Below are 22,661 nucleotides of genomic sequence, written 5' to 3' on the forward strand. Positions count from 1 at the left end.
CCCGCCTCCCTAAAGCACATAACAGTCCCCCAACATTCTTTTCCTTCCACAACCTCCAAGATTCTCATCCTCCAATTTCCTGCCTCACCCCATTTTTATATCTTCCATCTCACCTCAAACCCCCCCGAGGTCTCTCTCACTCCATCCTGAATCCTCCGTGCCATTCCGTTTTCCCTCACTTTTTGCGGACCTCAAAGCCAGACTTCTATTTCGGACCCATCTCTACCGTACCCTGGCGTCAGACCAAGTGCCATCAGCCCATACGTGAAAGACCGTGTGTACACCAACTGCATCTGCACCGCAAAACGGTGGACGAGAAGGAGAAAGAATGAGAAGAACGGAGTGGAAACATACGAATGTTCATACGTACAACAATTTTCCAAAAAAATATTCTCTCTCTCTCTCTCTCTCTCTCTCTCTCCATCGTCCACCTCACCTTCGGACATTTCTCTTACCTCTCTCACGAGTAAAACCACCTATCCCTCTTTGTCTTTTGGGAGAGAATCCCTGCATCGCTGGTAAGAGGCTCTGTGCTTCACCATTATTGTTGTATAAATCATGAACATGACCGTTGCTATAGTCCTCCCAAGCACCAGCAAACCTCGGTCTTATCCCACAGCTGGAATTTCAAATCGCATGATACTACCTACACCCCAACATTTCTTCCTTGCTTCTCTCTTGGTCTCTGCTTTTTATGTACTTTATCGTTTTTCATTTAGTTTATCTATTCGGCTGAATTTATTCCTCATGCACTTTCAGATTTATCCAATTGAGAACAGTAAACATGTGACAGTTAGTTATGATTTTTTGTTACTGGTGGTGGCGCATTTGTTGTCGATACTTTTTCACATTTTTCTAATCTTTAATAGTTTTCTGTCGTGGATTGAAAAACATTGAAGTTTCAGGAGTTGTTGAACGTAATTTTCAGGAGAGCGATATGGAAATCGATTTAGGGACGCGAAAATCAGGAAATTTCAAATTTCATTGATCACTCCCCCATGTTAATGTTAACCCATCGAAATTGACGTTTTGCGTTGAGAAAAATTTGCTAGAAACAATTTATTTGCTAACAGCATAAACGAATCACAATTTGTCCAGTTGTGCAGATTGTGACTTGTTTACGGTGCTTAGCACATGAATTGTTTTAGCAAATTTTTCTCCGTGTGCTCTCTACTTGAATGAGAGGAGGATATAGCCAATCAAAAGAATAGAACAGAATTTGACAATTGTCAAGTTTTCAATGAATATCTCGAAATCTAAGGCAGATACCAAAATTTTTATTATTCCATTTTTTATAGCTCTTAATTTATTCTGCAAAAAAGGTCTTCACCAAAATTTCTCTATTTCTCTTAGATTCTGCGATATTCCTCGAAAATGCCACTAAAAGCCAACGCGACTTCAGAATTAAATTTATAAATCATGAACGTTTCTCATTTTCTATTTTCATTTCTGTAATTTTTACAACTGTCCGAAGATAATAACTGGAAATGCCAATATTTTCTAAAAAAAAAACAATCATTTTACGAAAAAGAAAAATGGTGTATTTTTATGATGAGTCAAGAAAAAGTATTTCGGGTTTATTTGCATTGGAAAGGTTTACGAGGCTGGAAACTGTTATTTCCATGGTTCTCAGTGAATTGACTCTGGTCAGAATGGCGTTTGGAATATATACAGGGAGGAAATGAGTGCCAGCCGATAGCCGGATATCTAATATCCGAGCGTTCGTCTCTGGCTCGAATAGCCGAAAAATACGAGGATCGGATAAGCCATGGACCTGTTTGCCAGCCACGTTTGTTGCTGGCTCACACTCTTTCTTCTCCTCCTACTCCACCCCGTGTGTCTATCGTTCATTTTTTTCTCCAACACGAAAAAGTAGACTAAATAAAAATAACCGAGGAGGCTTCGATAGTACTGCTGCCATTACTCCCTGTATCGGTGGGGGAGGGGGAGGGACCTAGGTTGGAAAATGACATTTCCATTTTTACCAATCTCCAAATTGAACGGAATTCATGCACGCGAAGGAACTGGCGATGCTGACGGGTGGTTTATTCAAGTTTTGTTTACGTTTTATTTAGGTCATTTTGCTTCCGCAGGAGAGTTTTTTACACAGAAAAAATTCGTGATTCAAGTAGTTTCAAGTTTGATTGTACACAGAAGAAACAAATGTTTCATTTTTGGGGATATTTCACTACAATGAATGCAAAATTCTGAAAAACAGTCATTTTCAGGTACACTGTTAGAATTTTTTGGAAATTTCATGGAAGATATTATAGTAAATCTCATGACAGTGACATTGAATCGGATTTAGGGAAAAATGGTTATGAAATTTCAAGTTTTAAGTAGAATTTACGGAAATTCATGAGTTTTTAGTGGGAGTGAGATGAAAATTTCACAACTTGATTGAATTTTCAGTGGAACATGAATATTCAGAAACAAAATGACATGAATTTTCAATTTTTCCCTGAATTTTTTGGATTTATCTGAATTTTCACAGACTAATTGAACTGAAAAATCAAGTATTTTATCGCTTTCCAGATCATTTGAACAGAAAATCAATAGACTATTAGATTTTTCAATGACAACATTTCCGGACATTTCAGTGGAACTTGAACACGATAAAAATTTCCGAAATTTGGCGCAGAAAATTCAGACCAAAATTTTCAACAGTGGTTTTGTAACAAATAATATTTCCACTTACATTTCAAGGAATTTTGTCATTGAAAATTGATAATTTCATGGAAAAATCCGTGGGAGCTGTGAACATCAGTTTTATTCTTCTGGTGACTAATTAAACTGATAAATAATGCAATTATTAATTTGTTTTTTATGGGCGGGTCACGTTTGTTGTGTTGTAGGTGTCATGGATGAGGAGTAAAGACCTGCATATTCTCACTTCGAGCGAGTTCACGTTCAGCTCGGACTCGAGGTTCACACCTGAACATGTGCCGGAGAGCGATGCCTGGACACTGAGGCTCGAGGAGGCCAAGACGACGGATTCTGGGAGCTACGAGTGCCAGGTCAATACTGAGCCGAAGATTATGTATAAAGTTGCGCTGACGGTGAGAGGTACGATGGTGATTATGATTTTAGACGATTATATTATGATTTTGGATTAAAAAAAAATACTGTTGAATTTTTTTAAATTTCTGTGACAGCTCCAAAAAATTTATAATTTCATCAAATTGAATTTAACTCGAGAGCAACTCTTTCATGGAATTTTTTCGTTCCTCTCACGAATTTAACACAATTGACTTGAACATTCCATTGAATTGAATTTTCAATAGATTGAGAATTCAGAATGAGATTCGCCTGAATTTTTCCAGTTTGCGGTCATTTTTGCTGAACGGAAAAATCTGGAGATTTCAGAAAAAATTACAGATTTGAAGAAAATCATGGGGCTGATCTGAGATTCCTAGAATAAGGAATTTTTCACTTATCGAATGAATAAAGTTCAAGAAAATGAACTACATGTGAATTAAAGTAGCTTTACCCTTACGACTCAAGTCATTGAGTGCTTTTCTGAAGAAGTAATTCTAATAATTAGTATTTTAATGTTTGAATTATTAAATTATAGAGGTCATGAGCATAAGAATTATTTCATTTTTCAACTTTTAAAACTAAAAGTCAGGTGGCTGTAGTGGTCGCGCGGGGAGTGTGTGGCTCCGGCGGTCATCCAGGCTAAGCAGCGTTCAGTCTGCCCGGTACTTGGATGGGTGTCCGCTTGGGCACACCTAACCGCGTGGGACTACAGTCGCTAGGCACGAATGTAGAGAACCACTGTGCCCATTGNAAAAAAAAAAAAAAAAAAAAAAAAAAAAAAAAAAAAAAAAAAAAAAAAAAAAAAAAAAAAAAAAAAAAAAAAAAAAAAAAAAAAAAAAAAAAAAAAAAAAAAAAAAAAAAAAAAAAAAAAAAAAAAAAAAAAAAAAAAAAAAAGTCTGAATGAACAGTTTTTCAATTGACTAATTGGGAATTTCTTAATTAAAAAAAAAAACAGAAAATCATGAAGATTCGATTCGTAATATTTTTATTTATTACAAATGATTTTTCATTTAGTCACAAACGAATCTTGACATTGACGTAGATAGGGGTTCATAAGAGTAATTCAGCCGTCGTCTCCTGGACTTTTCAACCTGATCAATTTGAAGACTTTCGCAGAATAATATATGCATGATCAAACAATATTTCCATTAGCTATTGGTAACTACATTATTAATTTTAATCACCTTCCAGTGACCCATTTCCACTCCACTCCACTCGAAACTTTCAAATTAGTGTAACGTTGACACGCAATCGTTAGACTTTAATTGAAAACACAAAGCAAACACGATGATGAACGATGAGATTGAGTCCAACTAATCGTGTGATTGTTCCCTAACTTTCGTGGGACGTATTTGCACCGGTTAATTATTCATTACCCAACTTAAAATTACCTTGTTTCCCTTTCTACCGTATACGATATCAAACCAGAAGCCATCCAACACTCCTAAAAATATCATCCCCCCGATAATTCTCCTCTGAAATCGACGTCACATTTTCATAATCTCGTACCATCTCAAATCAATTTTTTTTCCCCAAACTTTTTTTCTTATCACAACATCAGCGGCCTCTTACTTTCCACGTCATCAATTCCAAGCTCGGTTCCTCAGTATGATCGATCGTGGTAATTCTTCATCCTCACCTTCACAATTCTCGGTGTTTCAGATCCTGATAAGCCGGAGGGAGACGACGCCCCGTACTCCCAGCAGACGCGAATAAGTAAGTCGAACAAAAATTGGGGTCGGCTGGTGGTTTGACTTCCGAACTTGGGGGGTTTGCGAGGATTGGGACGGATGTGACCCTTATGCGTAATGTAACAATGGCTTCTGGATTGACAGTTGGATAATCTTTTGTCCTGGAATGCTTTTTCATTCGGGATGTGGTTCATTAACGGAACACTATTGGGAATTTTTATTTGAACATTTATTTCAACGGAACATTTCCATTGAAAGTTGCCATACGAGGAAATGGAAATAACCGAAAATCTTTGAGATAATTCTACCCAAATTCCTCCGTATAAAGTCAAATACTGCCCTTCCAATGGTTGACATACCATTAAAATACGATTTTTTGGCTGAAGTTATCGGTACAATTTTAGGTCATTTTTGTCACGTTTTAGTTCTACTGAAATTTCGAGGAATTTCGTCATTGAAAATTGACAATTTCACGGAAAAGTCAATGAGAAAAGGCAATGAGAATGAGTCGTTTTTTCCCGGAAATTAGCAGAAATCAGCAAAATTTAGATAAATATGCTCTTGAAATTCCAATTCATTGAAATTGTCATGTATTTTGTTATTGAAAAATCAGTAGAATTCGGGAGTATTCAATGGACTTGCATTTTCAGCTCCACACGATAACGAATATTATTGAATAATTTGAAAATTCAAGCAACAATTTCCCTGAATTTTCAATCCACTGAAAATTTAGTGGGATGTGATGTTCAATTTCCGCCATGAATTTGAAAATTCTAGACGTCATTGAAATATCAGTGATAATCTAACATGGAAAGCCCAATCATTCTGAATATCTAACCTGAATGAGAGATTCCATGAACAATTTGATCTTGAATTGAATTCAAATTCACAACATTGAGAATTCAAGTGCAACTATTACTAAATAAAACTATTCCTATTATTAGTTTTCAAAAAAATTCTAATAGTATGTGGATTATTCACGCTCCAAAAAGTGCCACAAAGATGTCTTCACTTCATCCACAGAAGATGTCTAAATTTCAGACCTACTTTTACAAAATCATTCCGTTATTTTTTAATTAAGAGCAACATCCTTATAACTCGATTTTCTCCAATCGCAGAGAAAAGAGTACAAAAGATTACGTAAAGAAACCTGAGATGGGAATAATCGCTCGCACCCGTGGTCTTTATTCGGCCACTCGAATCGCCATACCATCGATCACTTCCTCGGTCATGAGGCAGTGAGACGCCTAGTGGCGAGAGTACATCCCACGTCTGTCCTTGACGCGTAGTGTGGCTCGTCCATTTCTCCGGTGTCGTCGGCATCTCCCAACTATTCCAGCACAAATACTAATGCACTATTACCAACCCCGCTCCCCACCCCCCTCCGACGCCGCTCCGGTCCTCCTAAAACCGATGAAGGACAGCCGAAGAAGGCTGACTCTACAGCTATCTTCTCCCCTAGATGAAATCCAGCCGTTTCTTCTCTCGTTGTATGGCGTGGGGGATTCTAACGAGGGTTAAATCACCGCCGCCGTTTCTCGTTACGGAGAAATTTATTCTCGGGACCTAAATACTCACGTAATTCCAGGTTTTTCCACCTATTGTCAACGGAATTCGCCCGGTAATTTCTCTAAATGAGTCAGTAACTTCAGAGAAAAAGAGCAATTGGTTGTTGAATTATTTTTGACAAACATTTTTGGAGGGAAATGAGGAAAATTTTTGGAGAGAAGTGAACATTGAATTATTTGTTATGTTGTTTATTTCCCTGGGTTGAGCTGTATCGGGGCAAAAATCCGAACGAAATAGTGAAGTCTGCGATTTCAGCACTAATTACATGACAGAGGGAATTTTCTGTTTTCTCAATAAAAAATTCACTGCCTGTCATTCCAAAATTTTTGAGCAGTAGGAAGACGAGTACCGATACACTGTTAGAATTTTTTTTGAAAATTAAGCAATAGTTGCACTTGAATTCTCAATGTTGTGAATTTGAATTCAATTTAAGATCAAATCTTTCATGGAATTATCTCTCATTCAAGCTAGAAACTCTGGATAATTGGGTTTTTCAGGTTAAATTATCACTGATATTTCAATGACACCTAGAATTTTCAAATTCATTGTGGAAATCGAACATCACATCCAACTGAAATTACATTGGAAATCCAGGGAAGTTGTTGCTTGAATTTTGAAATTATTTAATAATTTTCATTATCATATGAACCTGAAAATCACAATTCCATTGAATACTCCAGAATTCAACTGATTTTTTAATAACAAAATGCATGAAAATTTCGTGCGAATGAACGATTGTTAAAAATTTCAAGATTCTTTACTTGAAATTTCCGGAGCAATTTTCCAACAGTGAATGCGGTACCAAATTAGACTGAAGTTTCATTGAATTTAAGCTTCACGAATATATTTACCTAATAATTTCCCTATAATTAACAATTTCCACTGATTTTGACATCAAATTGCGAATTTTCAATTACCAAATTCCTTGAAATTTCAGTGTAACCGCCACTTAATAAAAATTTCTCCGAAGCATACCATAAATTTCAGCCAAAAGTTTTGAATAGTACCTAATAAATTGTAATTTCTATCCGTGTTTGACCCCTTGAGAAACAAAAATCCAATATCGTTCGACATATCCCTTACAACCCATCATTTCCGTCCACTCCAAATTACTTCATTCACTCTATCCCACCCCAACTTGGAGAGGGAATATCCAAGTACTTTCATCCCATCCGAGAAGAGAAAAATTACATTTTAATTATCCCACAGTTCTTCATTCTCATCTGTCGCAATATATATTAAAGTAGATATAGAGATAGTCCACATGACAGAAGTAAAAAATACTTTAATTATCATACATCCTCTGAACTCCATCATTCTCAAATACAAACACATCCAACACCGTTAATAAAACTTGTCGCATAAGCCGGTTCTCGTTTTCTTTCACCTTTGCTACGGTGGTTTTTCGATTAAACTCAAAGTTAAATGCAACACAGCGACAGTTGGGGAACGGAGGGAGAAGTGGATTGGTATGAGTCCGATGGCGGCGGCGGGGGGGGGGGAGGAGGGTGTGAAAACCCCCGAGGTACTCGAGACCTCCGCGTTAATACACAAGGTATCTATATCTATACCTCAACCAGCGGACGCAAGTAATAATGCATATAGTGATAATGGTATAACGTAATATTACGCCGCGGCGAAATGCAGTTCCCGGTGGATTAATTTAAGTCCAATAGGATTATCCTTAATCCTGGTAGTACTGTGCCACTTCTGGAGAATGCTTGAGCATTCTGAGGGGGAAGGGACACTTGAAAGAAAGGAGAGAAATTGAAAAAAATTGTTTAAAAGGAAATGAAAGAGTTCGTGGAGGTCAAACGGAGAATTATCAATTCACTAGAACTGTACATGCACTGTTGAGAATTTTTGGGTGGAATTGCCGATGTACTGCTGGCAATGTTTTTATCATGTTACAGTTGCAGTGAAAAATGCATAATATTATGAACTTTTAATTACGAAATCCTTCATTCGAGGGAAAAATCAATGGAAATACTGAATTATATTCAAAAAAAGTAATGGAAATCAGGATGATTCGGAAAAATATATTCATGAATTTCGAATTAATGGACAATTTAGCGTTTTTCGGTGCAGAATATTCAGGCTTGGGTTGCAACATGCAAATTCAAGAAGTTTGAGGGATTCCCGGCACTAAAACGAAATCTCATTGAGTTTTTAATGAAATTTTGAAATTTCATGAATTTTCTCACCTAAATCAAATTTTAGATCGCTCTCCTAAAAATTACTACTAAACTGTCCATGAAATCCCAATCACTTCTTGTACGGATTTTCATATTTCATATTTCTATTGACATTCCAGAAATTTCATTGAGAAATGGAAATTAATAAATATTTAGTTTTGAAACGGAACAAATATACTATTGCTAATAAAAATTGGCGTTTCATGAACAATCTGGTATAGTTTTAAAAATATTTATCTAGTCACAGTTCCATTGAAATTTCACTATTTTATTTCACTATTTTAATATCACATCAAAAAAACAAAACAATGAATCAATTAGATAAAACTGTTGTAATTTAACCTTTCAAGTATTTAATCCAATGAACAGAATCAACAAAAGGACAAGGAAATATTTTAAAAAAATAGAAAGTGGGAGATCCAAGGTAATAAACATAGAAAGATCCGTCAATTGTAAAATTCTTTGAAAATCATATTAATCGTCGAAGTGAATTAAATCCACTAAAAATAAGTTTTTATTTCAAAATAACAATAAATCAGTCTTTAGAATAACTTGAGTGAAATTATTTGTATCTCAGGAGTGTCGTTAACGCGATGCAACAATATTACATCATAATTCACAGGGAATTGACACTAATATGTCATCGATCCTCTTGACATGTGGTATAGGGTGAGATTGGTTCATCTGCCTTTGCGGAAATTCCCGCGGTTCTGGGATTAGTACTAGAATAATTAACCGCAAACCCACCCGCACTGCCTCCCTCCCCTCTGCCCGACCATAATTACGACTTAATGGAATTCGTTGGGGTCAACGATAGAGAGAGATAGGTAGAGCGCGAGAGGATGGGGTAGAGTCATTCGAGTTTATCCGGATGATTTGTGAATTCACTAATGAATATTTCAATATACACTGGGGAGTCACACCGATTCATTAAATCTATATTTATATTTCACTCCGTATTCGGTTTGAATATGGGATGAATGGGAGTAAAATCATCTTCGCATCAGAATTTATCATTTTCCGGCGGTTTGTTTGAAAATCTCAATGCGAAGGTTCATAATTTATATTAATTCAGAGTTAATGTTTGATGAATTATAATATTAATATCTACAGCCGCCATTTCAATATTGAATTCCATTCCGGGTGCATAAACGATCATTAATAAACATCAAAATCACTGGGAGAAAAAGTTTATTGGTTGAATACTCATTGAAAATAGATTAAATTATATGCACAATTCGACATAGTTAATTGCTGTTCAGAAGAAGATTATTAATATTTTCAAGGATTGGGGATTATTTAAAACGTAATAGGAGAGAAAATTTATTGAATTGTAATTTAGACTCGAGCGGGTTAGGTTCGTCGAAAATGATATTTCCAACTATTTTTATCGACACTATTAGATTTTTTTCAACGTAAATAAGTATTCCATTTACCACCAAATTAGATTTTTCATTCATCTTGAAAATTTTATAAAACTGAGTTTTTCATGTTAAGGGATTATTGATATTTCAATAGAAGCTTGAATTTCCAATTGTCACCATTTTTAATAATTTTCCAGAGATTTCAGAAATTATTTTGTTGTTTTCAACTGAAAATTATTTTGATTTGTCTGCAACAACAAAATTTCCAGTGCATTTTATCAAGTTCTCAGGAATTTTATCAAGTCGCAGTTCCTCTTGAATTTCAAGGAATTTTCTCACTATATTCTGGTTTAATTCGATACTGAATATTAATGTTTCAATTTCAATTTCATTGAATATTCCACAACTCAACTGATTTGTCAGTAACAAAATGTACAAAAATTCCATGTAAATTCGTCGTTTTCAAAAATTTCTAAAAAATTTACTTAAAATTTCAGCTTTAATTAACCTATAACATTTATTTTAGTGAGCTCGAGGTCAGAGGGAAATAATTCTCGATCGAAATTCATTTTCTCCACCAAAACTCTTCCTCAATGGATAAAATCGTATGCCCCATCGAAAAGTTTTTCTTTTCCTCCGTGTAATGATTGAATAGACCTCGTCTGTTCCATTAACCCGCAACACTAAAAATAGAAACCGTAACTCATATTTCAGGCTATGAGAGTACCGCCCCGGTGGCAGTAATAATGGGTCCAAGAGAGCAGCATGTGCCATCAGGCTCGACGATCACCCTTAGGTGTGTCATAACGTCGCCATATCAGACTCGTCCCATCAGGGGTGTGCAATGGCTTCGGGACAACAAACTCCTGACATTCCAGGTAATTGAAGTTCTCGAGATGATGAAGGATATCCACTTGAAAACAACTCCAACCCCCCTCTATCCCCATTCTTCCCCTTCTGCATTTTATTATTATCTCCCTGGGGCTATCAGCGAGAGTATCTTCCCAACAATATTGTCATTTTCTCCCGTATCACTGGCGTTTGCGTCGTCCTTGGTCCTTTTTACTCCGTCAATTTTGGTTACAGGCGGGCAGAGGTGGTATTATCATTGAAACGGAGAGAGATGCCGGTCGCACAGTGTCCGAAGCGACATTGGCAGCAGTGACGAGAGAGGACATGGGCAAATACACTTGCCGACCCACTGAGGGACGTGCTGACACAATTGTCCTCGTGGTAGAGCAAGGTCAGACCATTTCTATCATCAGGTCACCCTTATCAATGTCTCAGAGGAAATGGAAATGGAACATTTATTGTAACTCAATCGGAATCTTACCCACAATTTGCGAATGTTATTTGAATGGAGTTATAGGTTGACGTAATTAATGAATATTTGACTCAATTGTAACGATTGAGTATCTCCCGGGCTTGAGTTGAGTAGACAAATTGACTGAATAGAAAACAAATGTTCAGGTCATTTTATCGCTGAATCTACTTAAAACTTGTGAATTTTGCTAAATTCCTGCTAAAGCTTGAAATTTCATAATCCACTGTTGAAAAATTTGGCTGAATTTTTCGGAAAGAGATCTTGAAGTCGATTTGAGAGAAAACAGTCAATGGAATTTCAAGTTTCTGTGAAAATTCAAGTAAAAATGAATATTCACCGCGAAATTCTCTTGAATTTTCAGGGAATCTCTTTAACATTCTTGGAATTTCAGAATTTTTCCAAAGAATTCCTTGAAAATTTAGAGAAATCTGAGATTCACGGAAAGATTTCTCAGAATTCTCCTGATTTTTCGTTAATTTTCACGGAATAATTAAACTGAAACGTACAATTCCTGCGAATTTCTCCGTGACATTATGAATTTTTAATGACAACATTCTTTGAAATTTCAGTCTCTTTGTTTAACCCTAACATTCTGACCCTCATTCCTTTACCTTTACATTCAGGCCCTCAGTTTTGACTCTAATATTCCGACCCTCATTTTTTAACCTCCATTTTTTGACCCTTATATTCTCACACTGAGTGTCTGACCCTTATATTACACTTGAGAGCGCTTGGTACCACCGGCGCTGACACGAAATAATCATCCTCGAATTGAAACACCCATCCCCATTCAAATATAAAATATACTTGAATCAAGTATATTTTTTTCCGTACGCCGTTCGGCCCCTAAATTAAGTTCAATGTCTCGAAAACTCGCAATGCCCCATCAAATTTAAAACTTTTCCCACTATAAATTCACCGAAAATCATCATTAAAATCCTCTTTCCCTCCCAATCTCCCAACCTCTCCATTACCAATGAACATAAAAGTACCTTACAATTTTATTTCAATCAAGAAGCCCATTCTCCCCTCTAACTGCTGTCACGTGGAATTTACTAACCCCAATAAACGTTCACGTACCGTCGGTCCATCACTCCCTTACATATTAAGTAAAACCTGTCGACGATTAGCTCCGACTCAAATGCGCCATTCACCGTATCTCAGAAATTGCGTACCCGGGAAATAAACCCACAAGAGGTTGTGCTTTTCAGCCGAATGACTGTATATCACGTCGAAGCTATTTGTCTGGCTGATCTCCCCGCTAGAGGGGTCGGGGTTTCGTGATATATACAGTGTACTCAAATGAGGAGAGGGTCCTGTTGGAAAAGCAAGAAGGGGAAAAGGTGAATACAGTCGGACGGGGGTGAATAAGGGGTTGAGAGTACTAAAAAAATATAAATATAAGGAGTACTGCATGGGTCTGTAAGCGCGCTTGTATGAGATTCACAGGGTGGTCTCTATTATCGTGAATTTTCCTTCCGAAGTTATTGCCTGGTGGCTCCTGGAGGGCGGCGTCGCATTTTTCCCCAACCCCCATTCTCCCCCATTCTACTCTTTTTACTCTCACCTACCCTCCTGCCTTTCTGTACCCACCCCTCACCTTCCACTGTTTCTCCTTTGCCGGTTACCACTGTATACGCAAATGTGCGCTTGAACCAAAACGATAAATCAGAACTTCGGTGACTCTCCGCTCTCTCTCCGGTCTCCCCCATTCCCCAGATTGAGAATTTACGTGGTTTTGCCATTGGACGACAGTTTCCACCATGATTTTTCGAACTTACCGAGAACGAGAAAATAAGCGGTCCCCGTAAAAAAAAATTGAAAGTAGCTAAGAATGAGAGAGAGAGATGAGTGCAGAGAAATAACCGAAGATAAAATTGAAGAGATGGATCCATTAATGGTGGCGCATCATCGATTTCAATATTCCATACTTTTCCAACGTCTTCTGTCTTACCTCTCCAGAGTCTCATATATCTCCATGACAGATATCTCCCCTCCTCGAGTCATCCCTTTTTTTTCTCTCAACTTCCTCGGGTGGAAAAATTTTTTCAACCCCGATGAAGAACAGCAGAATCGGATTAAGAGAGAGAGCAGGTGGCGCCATATGGCGCTCGAGGGGTATTTCTTCCCAAGGCCCATCGATTTTAACAAACAAGAAATTTTTAAGTCAAGAAATCACAAAGTTAGATAGATTCAACGACACACTGGAGCCACCGGGTGACCCTTACCCACTCCCCTTACCTTCAATCCCGTCCCTTCCTCCCTCCCGGCAAAAAGCTCTGTTGAATGCTTTTTGCTAAACTGCTAGGTTGGGTGGCCCACACGGAGCTAATTCTTATGCGATCGTAAATAACGCCCCCGCATATATCAAAACTTACAACGACTCCTCTACCCACCTCCGCTGAGGCGTTCTTCGGCTCTATCATACCTTCTCCCTCCATTCCACCCGAGAAAATCTCGACTCCTCATCCAATTCCCCCCCTCCCCCTCCCTATCAACGTCTCTCGTTACAACCCCACAAAACGTGACTTCCAACTGGCCAGATTAAAGATACAATTCTCTTATTTTATTAATTAAGAAAGTTAATTACAACTGGAGAGTGGAGGGGGAGGGAAAATTCAATTTTTCTAATTGCCCATCGAATTATTTTTCCCTTCACCTCATCTACGATTTTTTGCTCTTACCATACATTCCCTCTCCTCTTTTTTTTATCTCGAGAAAACTTTTCCTCACTGATATCCGGCCCCTCGTTCCTTTTCCTTTATTCTCCCACGTTACTTTTTCTCAGCCTCGTTATCTCTGGACTGGTGGATGCTGCGCTCCTCCACTAAACCCCGTCGTTCTTACCGAGGGCATATTTTGTGCTCCCCCCCCCCTCCACCTCGCATCTTACCGCTCCCACCGCCAACCTCCATCTTCTCTATTTTTTGGGCCATCCCCAATTTGTTGGCCAGAGGAGGGCCGTTATACTCGGTCGCGTTGGCAAGTCCCTCCCGAAAGTTTTCAACACTATAGAACACTACAACTCCCGTCCCCTCCCCCAGATATTTATTTCAACTGGCTAGACAACACTCTCCAACCATCCGGTATTTATATGCAATCATAGAGAAGCGGTAGAACGTTCCTACACTGATAGAATGATTCATTTATTCCAAACGAAATTCGTTAACTATTAACGAATGAACATTTGGTGGGACCGAATAGACCCTAACCTCCAACCAAAATCCATTCGTTAACAATAACTAATCCGTTCTATCAGTGTACATGAAAAAGTTATAAATGCTTGCATAGAAGTGTGCTGACGTTGTTGTCCTCGTGGTAGAACTAGATGAGACCATTCACGCTGAGAGAAAAATTGGAAGTTCGATTTACAATAAGAAAATAGTTGAGGCGATTTGGTGAACGATACGATTTTTTTTGTATGCGGCACATAACATTATAGTAACTTCACAAGCGTAACTTTTGAAAATCAAAATGCAGTTAAACTAAGNAACCAAAATCCATTCGTTAACAATAACTAATCCGTTCTATCAGTGTACATGAAAAAGTTATAAATGCTTGCATAGAAGTGTGCTGACGCTGTTGTCCTCGTGGTAGAACTAGATGAGACCATTCACACTGAGAGAAAAATTGGAAGTTCGATTTACAATAAGAAAATAGTTGAGGCGATTTGGTGAACGATACGATTTTTTTTGTATGCGGCACATAACATTATAGTAACTTCACAAGCGTAACTTTTGAAAATCAAAATGCAGTTAAACTAAGCAAAGTTCAAACGTAACCACGACAAATCTATCGTGAGGAGAACTATAAAATAGTTGCAATGACTACATTCCATTGTAGTAATTACTTCTCCGGCATAGTTACGGTAACACATGAAAAATTGTTGAGGACTTTTTGACTATAATTCGATGGTGATGGAATACAGTCAGAAGAATTATATTTTTCTCTCAGTGCAGGGATGGCCATCAAAAAATAGTCAAATAATTGATAATCTAAAATTCCAATTGATGATGCATTGAATATTTAATAATATGGAACTATAAATTTTCTATTAAGTAAATATATATAGGTCCAATTATTCAACTCGGGTGATGTCTGAAAAAAAACATTCTGTGGACAGTTCAATACACTGAGAAAAAAAAATTTCTAATATATGAAACATATTTTCTTGAGAGAAGAAAATTATTTTCAATGGCTTAAATCTCAGAATGTGTGCACTTCACGGAACTCGAATAAATTTTCATTCATCACTATCGTTGCGCGTTACGGCATGAATATTTTACATATTGCAATATTGGAAGTGCATAACGAAAAAATCATAAAAACAATAAAGACTAGAAGATTGACGATTCTTCTACGCGATTTAAGTAAGTTCATTTGCGACAAAATCATACTTGGGTACAAGAATATTTTAAAGCATGAGGCCTTTCTCGGGTCATGTGAGTTGAGATGCCTAAGAGAATTAAGCAATTGAAGAAAATTTACTTGCCTCAAGAAAATATGTTTCAGATATTAGAAAATTCTTTTCTCACTGTAGTAATTTTTAATTTCCAAACATTCATTTCAATTGGGTTATAGACAACACTCTCCACCCCCGCTATTTATATACAATCACCAAGAAACCGTAGAAAATTCTCTTTCCTACATAAAAGAGTTATAAATGCTTACATAAAAGTGCCTATAAAGGCAAGAGTAAATTGGATAGGCGTTTCGGCAGCACAGAAGTATAAAAATCGATTTTCTCTTACTCAATTTTCCACGTGAATCACGATATTCCCTCGTTATTTCCCCCCCCCCCCTCCCTACTATGGTTTCCATCCTGCACTGGGGAATTCCGATCGTGCCTCAAGAAATTTTTCCAACTTCAATAGAAGAAATGAGAAAAAAAAGAATTGAGAGACCCAACAGGATCACAAGAGTAACGGGATGAAGAGTAAGCGGGGGGAGGGGGATGGCAACAAACCGCATTCGGTTTGCAATTCTTTGGTTTTTCAACTGGTCTTCCTATTCCATTTGACCATTGTCCCGCCGGGCTTGGAGGGAGTTGCTAGCTAGGGTGACGGTGGAGGGTGGGTGGCTCGATCGTCTTGAACGGCAAATTCTATCGCGATTCGCACGCCCCGGAGGTATACATATACACCGCTCAACTGGGGAACTTTAACCTCCTTTCCAGATCCTCCAGCGTTATTCCCCCCCGGCCCCCCTCCCTTTTTCCTTCTGCCTTCTCCTTTTCAGTCGTGACTTTGGCTTTTCCTCCGTGACTCCACCGGGACTAGAAGGAGTTGCGCATTAGTGTAATTGCTTGACCCCCCGCGTCCCGATGCACTACCGGTGAAGAATTCACCATTGTTCGTTTCACTTTGATCCTCCAGTTGGTCCACAATATTATCTGTTATTCCGGGGGAAACTCTGGATAATACCGTTACTCCTCGATTTGCCAATCGTTTTATCCCTCTAGTTGAATTTATTTTGTTGAAGGGGAAAGTTGTTCTGTTACGATTTTTAACTTCCCTACCCGAAGGGAGAAAGTTATTGTAATGACCTCGAAAATGAAGTGTTGAATTTCGATGATTTTTCCACGTTTGATGACCTCTCGAGTCGTTGCAAGACGTCAATGTTTTGGAAGACATGTCTGCACTAATAGAAAGGATTAGTTATTTGTAACAAATGGATTTGGTTGAAGTCTAGAGACTATTCGGTCTCACCAAATGTTCATTCGTTAATAGTTAACGAATCTCGTTTGAAATAAATGAATCTGTCGATCAGTGTGTGTGTCTGCGTGCGTACACGGAGAAAAATTACCAAACAAGTCAAGTAATCGTGGAGTAACCTCGATTCCCAGTACTTTTTCATCTTAAGTAGGAGAACACGTGCGAAATTAATAGTGAATTTTACTGCGTTGCTCCGGGAAAAAATTCTAAATGTGAGGGTGAATTGTACCGATACTGGAAAATTTACCCTGCATCCTATTAAAAATTATCCTAGTGAACGTGAAGAATTGCTCCAATTTTTTGTATAATTTTTCTATAACGATTTTTACCAAAACAAACAATCTCTTGCCGGTGTGGGAAATTTTACTAAACAGGAGGATAATTTTTGCATCCATAGATGCATTTTAATAAAATCGTAAAATATCCACTATAAACCAGTATTTTTTTACTGAATTACATTTCGCTCCACACTTACCATTCGTATAGTGAAATTTGTCACGATTTTCGAGGTAATTTATATCCAACTTTTTTCTCCGCGTATGTATGTATGCGACCGAAATTTTGTCCAACGATTTCTCCTGAACCAATGAACCGATTCAACTTTTTTTAATCGATGCATCTTCATGTAACTTAGGACTGATTAGATGGCGTAAACGATCGCCTCACCGGTGTTGTTAGTTATTTGCATAAAATTGGTAAAAAACCGTAGAAAAGTCACGATTTTATCTGAGATAACAATGGCACATGAATTAATTTTGTGTAATCAATGCGTCTTCACATAATTCGATGCTAATTGAATGTTGAGCGGAATCGTCTCAGCGGTTGTTCAGTCATTTGGATGAAACTTTCAAAATTTACATTTTTTATAACCAACAAAAGAAAGGGAATCCATTCGATCCATAATGGGTCACACTAAATTCCATCAAAACCTACCGGTCACACCCCAACCCGGGAGCGAGCGAAGCGAGCGAACGGCACTCATTCTTGTATTTTTTTGTTTCAGGCGAGTACACGGAGGCCATGCAGCGAGATGCGGAGTACGTTTCGTCGGGATGTGAATTGAATGAAGAGCATGGTGTACTGCTTCTGTTTGTGGGGATTATGACATTGCGAAATTTCGGGAAGTATCTTGCGCCGGGAGGGTTCTCAGTATTCTTTGGTTATTGAGGAGGAGTGTGGACTTGGTGATGAGACATTTCGCGGGAAGAGTGATCAGGTTTGAATTTTTCAACGCACTCGTTGGGAAATTTATTATTACTTCAAGAGAAGAAAATATAATTTCATTCCAACTGGAGGAATCGCCATAAGGATTTGTGTACAAGAAATTACTTTGATTGTTAATCGCTTTGCTCTAATAACCACGATGAATGTCCAATAAAAATTTCAAATCAGTGTCATCATAATTTAAATCAAATAAATGGGGTTTCCCAAAACTTAAAGTCGTTTTGTTTTCCGAAATTTATTCACATGAAATGCATTTTTTTAAATGCAAACAAATTATCCCTTGATCTAAATAGAGTCTATTAGGTACATTGAGCGGAAAAATTTGCTCCGCCGGAAAACTATGGGCTCCATGCGAGACTATTTGATGCAGTGGAACAGATTTACTTGCGGGAAATTAACGAACTTGATAGACGAAAATTTAATATCTTTCACAAAAATGCATTTTTGTCTCGACCATCAGAAATGTCCTTAGAAGAACTCGAACTGTTGACAGGAAAAAAAGTGATTTATTATATGATAATCATTTGATCTGAGGCAGCGATAGGTTTATACCATCGAAAGAATATATTAACGAGAAAAAAATATTATTTTCCAAAAAAACTGTCCCCCCGAAATTATTTAGTTTCTCCAATAACACAGTTTTCGGAAAGAAAATTGTAGTTTCCTCTCGAAATTATCATTCGTTTCATGGAAATTATAAGTGTTTATTGGACCCAGATATGCACTACTCAATAACATTCACTTGATAAAACCTGAGCCTCATAATTCTCTGCAAAACGAATATATTTATCCGAAAGACATGTAAATGTCTCATAAGAACAATTACTGCTAAGAAAATTACCATGTTTTGATGGAAAGTTTCTTTTTTGTCCACAATAAAATTGATTCATATAATTCTGCGGTAAAGAAGCTGTATAAATTATTTATCGCACATAATTAAAGAATTCATAGTCAAATAAATACACGAGTGCACTCATTTCTAACTAAAGGAATTTTTAAAAACACATAAAAATTTAAAAAATCATATTCGTTTGATTTAAATGTGGGATCTATCTGGATGGGAAAGGTAATATATTTGGCTCAAGAAATGAGTTTCTCTTACGAGAGTACTAGCAAGCATTTCATTCCTCCATACAAGCCTGATGAAAAACTTAAATTTCCCGGATCACTTTCCACCTAAAGTCTCATCAAAATAATCACGCTGTAGGAAGTAGAGCGAGCGTGACAGTTGAGAAAAATATTGTGGACTGAAACGTGAGGTCTGAACTTCCTTTGCCATCTGAGGTATTTGCCATTTAATGTTTCCAGTGGATAATTTGAGTAAATATGGGTTATACAAATAATGAAGAAGTGAAAAACGAATGTGGAAATGTAATAACCCGTCGAGTGCAGCTGGACATGATTAAACAGTCCCAGAAGCCTGAATGTTTAATTACTCTCTAGGAAGCAGAGCGAGCGTGACAGTTGATCAAAATTTTGTGGACTAAAACGTGAGATATGAAGTAATTATCCGATCTGAGATGTTTGTCATTCACTATTCCCTGTGGATAATTTGAATAAATATGAGTTTTATAAATAATAAAAATGTGAATCCGAAATGTAGAGGGTAATAATCCCCAAGTGCAGCTGGACACGATTAAACAAATTCAGGTTAAATACTGAGTTCAATTACTCTTCATTTTTTTCATCCTCATTCATTCTATTTTACCTTTCTCTCTATGATACGAGCAAAATGACAACCCTATCATAAATATTTCTCGGACTCCGCGGAGCGGGGAGATTTATTGAGATCAAAGTGCTCCACCAAGTACATCAAAGAGACCACTCCTACTGGAAAAGCAATTTTACGTTATGTCGACTGAGTCTGGCTATAATCTGCTTACTTTCACATTTTATATCCTCACCCCTCTGTACCTATTTTACAAATCAAACCTGACTGGGGCAATTTCATTCTTTCTTTGTCTCCTATCGTCTTGTTCATTTTTTAAAAGAGGGAGGCAGCTCAATTTCTCACTGACTAATCATGAAAAATTCCTCCACCTCTTTGTGCACTCTCGTGGATAATCAAATTAAGAGATGGATTAAAGGTTAAATTCGATTAAGACGATAGAGGATGAATATCTTCTCGGCATTCTTGTTCGGGAGATGGTTTTCAGGGAGTGATGGTATTCTGTAGTTTATGGATTGTGAAGTAATGGTGAACGGTTTTTGAATTGTCTTGCTTTTGCCTTCTTCAAAGCTGATGGATAGATAAGTAGAATAAATGGAGAGAAATACAGTCTACGTTGAAAAATTAATGTTGAAATTGAAGTGAAAACTCTTGAAATGGTCAGCGATCACTGATCAACTTGAATAATTTGTGGATTATTTAATACAATTCAGTAGCGAAGTGGTAATACCGTTTACGTCGACTTATCTCTTAGTTGAGTTCTTGGAGAATATCTCCGAATCTAAAGGAGATAATGAAATTTTCGTAATAACCTTTTTCCTAGAGCGAAGTGAGCGCTACAAAAAAGATTATGACGAAAATTTAGCTATCTCCCTTAGATTCTGAGGTATTCACTAAAAACTGGCCAATAGTCAAAATCGACTTCAACCGTTTTACCACTTCGCTACTGAATTAAAATTCTCACAATTGTTCGCGATTGCTAATAATAACCGCGCTAACACTTGAAGGCAATCACGTGAACCTCGAAATTCACGGTGATCGCCCGATCAGCGGGTCAGGGTGCCGAATTAGGCAGGTACCGTTTGGACTCTGAGACTGTTCATCGTAGCTCCGTGAATGAAATTATACTCGCGTTGATTTAGTACCTCAAGTGTATACAACTTGAGCTGTGCAATTGAATATCGTTTGTGTTAATTGGTGTTTAATTAGTTCTCCCAATCCCGGCACCTCGTGATTAACAATCCGCGGAAACAAATAATTCAGACTCTAAAGGCAATCGTGAACAATAATGAATTGTAATAGCTAAACTGTCATTGGCACAATTTCATTGACCCTCCGAAATAAATAAGTGATTCCGTGAATAATTATTTTTTGATTTTATAAGCAAATGATAGCAAACAGGAGTCATGGAGAAACATAATCAACGTTGGAAGATTACTTTTGAAATGTCAACACAAAACCCAAAAAGTAGTTTGCAATGTTCGATATAAAACCTTGCTGCTCAACGTGTGATACCAAATACTGCATTCCGATTGATCGTAATCCGTTCTCGGAGAATAGTCATTAAATAAACTCTATTTTAATCCAATAGATGGGTTATCAAAATTTAAAACAGATTTTTATTTGCTTTTTTATCTGCATTAAATAGATTTTTTTTATATGAACAAATGTTTCCTCGATCCACATAAGAGCCATTAATGCGAAATAAAATTGTTTAATGTATAATAGTGCTTCATTTAGAGAATTTTCATTGAATAAATGAGTTTATTGATTGACAAAAATATTATTGAAATGAACAGAAAAAAATCGAATCTAGAGTTCCACTGAATTTAAAGGAGTTACTTCTCTGGGTGTGCACCATGAAGGAAATATTCTTCATAAGAACACCAGCGCTGGTGCTTATTACCTATTTTGATAAAACCAGGAAACAATTTGCTGTAATTGTCGTAGATACGACGAAGGTCGCGTAATTGTTCGTTATCAATATTCCGAGTCGCCAAGTAGAGAACAAGCTCATAAAGGAAGTGGCGTTTCTCGAAATAATAGCAGAGTTATAAACAAACGCAAATATGAAGACGCTGGGAATTTTCATAATTGCCTTCGTGATAAGTGCTGTCTGGTCCAGTACAAAAGTGAGGTGCAGTGTTAGAAATTTTTTGAAATTTCACGGGAAATATGGTAGTATTTTTTATGAGAGCGACATTGTATCCGATTCAGCGGGAAAATGGTTATGAAATTTCAAGTTTAAGGTGGAATTCAAGGAAATTCATGAGTTTTCAGTGGAAGTGTGACGGAAATTTAACAACTTGATTGAATTTTCAATGGAACTTGAATATTCGGGAACAAAATTCAGGAAATTTCAATTTTTCCTGAATTTTCAGGGCTGCCCACGAGACTCAAAAGAGACTTCACTTTGAAGGGATCAAAAGAGGCAGTATCGGCTTTTCTCGTGATGACTCACAGTCAATTTATCTCATCTCGGCCTCAAGTTTCTCGTGTTTCTTCAATGAGACAGGTATCAGTCTTGGTCGTCTCGTCTCAGTCTTTTAAACATGAAAAACGTGAAGAACTTGAAAACGAGATGAGATAAATTAACTGTGAGTCATCACGAGAAAAGCCGATACTGTCTCTTTTGAAATTGTGATGATACCGAAAGTTTCCGTGATCACCAACATCAAGATGATCCCTCCAAAGTGAAGTCTCGTTTGAGTCGCGTAGGCAACCTTATGAATTTTCCTCATTTTTCTGAATTTTCACCGAATAGTTGAACTGAGATATCAAGGATTTGATTGATTTTCACATCATTCGAACAGAAAATCAATGGAATACTTGACTTTTCAATTACAAGATTTTCTGAAATTTCAGTGGAAAT

At 37.2% G+C, this 22,661-nt stretch overlaps 1 protein-coding gene across 2 annotated transcripts in view; it reads left to right on the plus strand.

The window, feature by feature from the left end:
- Positions 1 to 18,309, plus strand: part of LOC107047734 (zwei Ig domain protein zig-8) — an 82,109-nt gene extending 63,800 nt beyond the window's left edge. The window contains exons 4-8 of one of the 2 annotated variants that reach the window (XM_015270549.1): positions 2,856 to 3,066; positions 4,702 to 4,755; positions 10,573 to 10,736; positions 10,945 to 11,101; positions 17,900 to 18,309. In XM_015270549.1, coding sequence (XP_015126035.1) covers positions 2,856 to 3,066; positions 4,702 to 4,755; positions 10,573 to 10,736; positions 10,945 to 11,101; positions 17,900 to 18,063 — 750 coding nt within the window. In that variant the 3' untranslated portion in view covers positions 18,064 to 18,309. The remainder of the gene's footprint in view (positions 1 to 2,855; positions 3,067 to 4,701; positions 4,756 to 10,572; positions 10,737 to 10,944; positions 11,102 to 17,899) is intronic. The other variant, XM_015270550.1, reaches the window with a different exon arrangement.
- Positions 18,310 to 22,661: the final 4,352 nt, after the last annotated feature.

This window comes from Diachasma alloeum, unplaced genomic scaffold (assembly GCF_001412515.2).
Source record: "Diachasma alloeum isolate Michigan unplaced genomic scaffold, Dall2.0 Dall_scaffold_78908, whole genome shotgun sequence".
NCBI lineage: Eukaryota > Metazoa > Arthropoda > Insecta > Hymenoptera > Braconidae > Diachasma > Diachasma alloeum.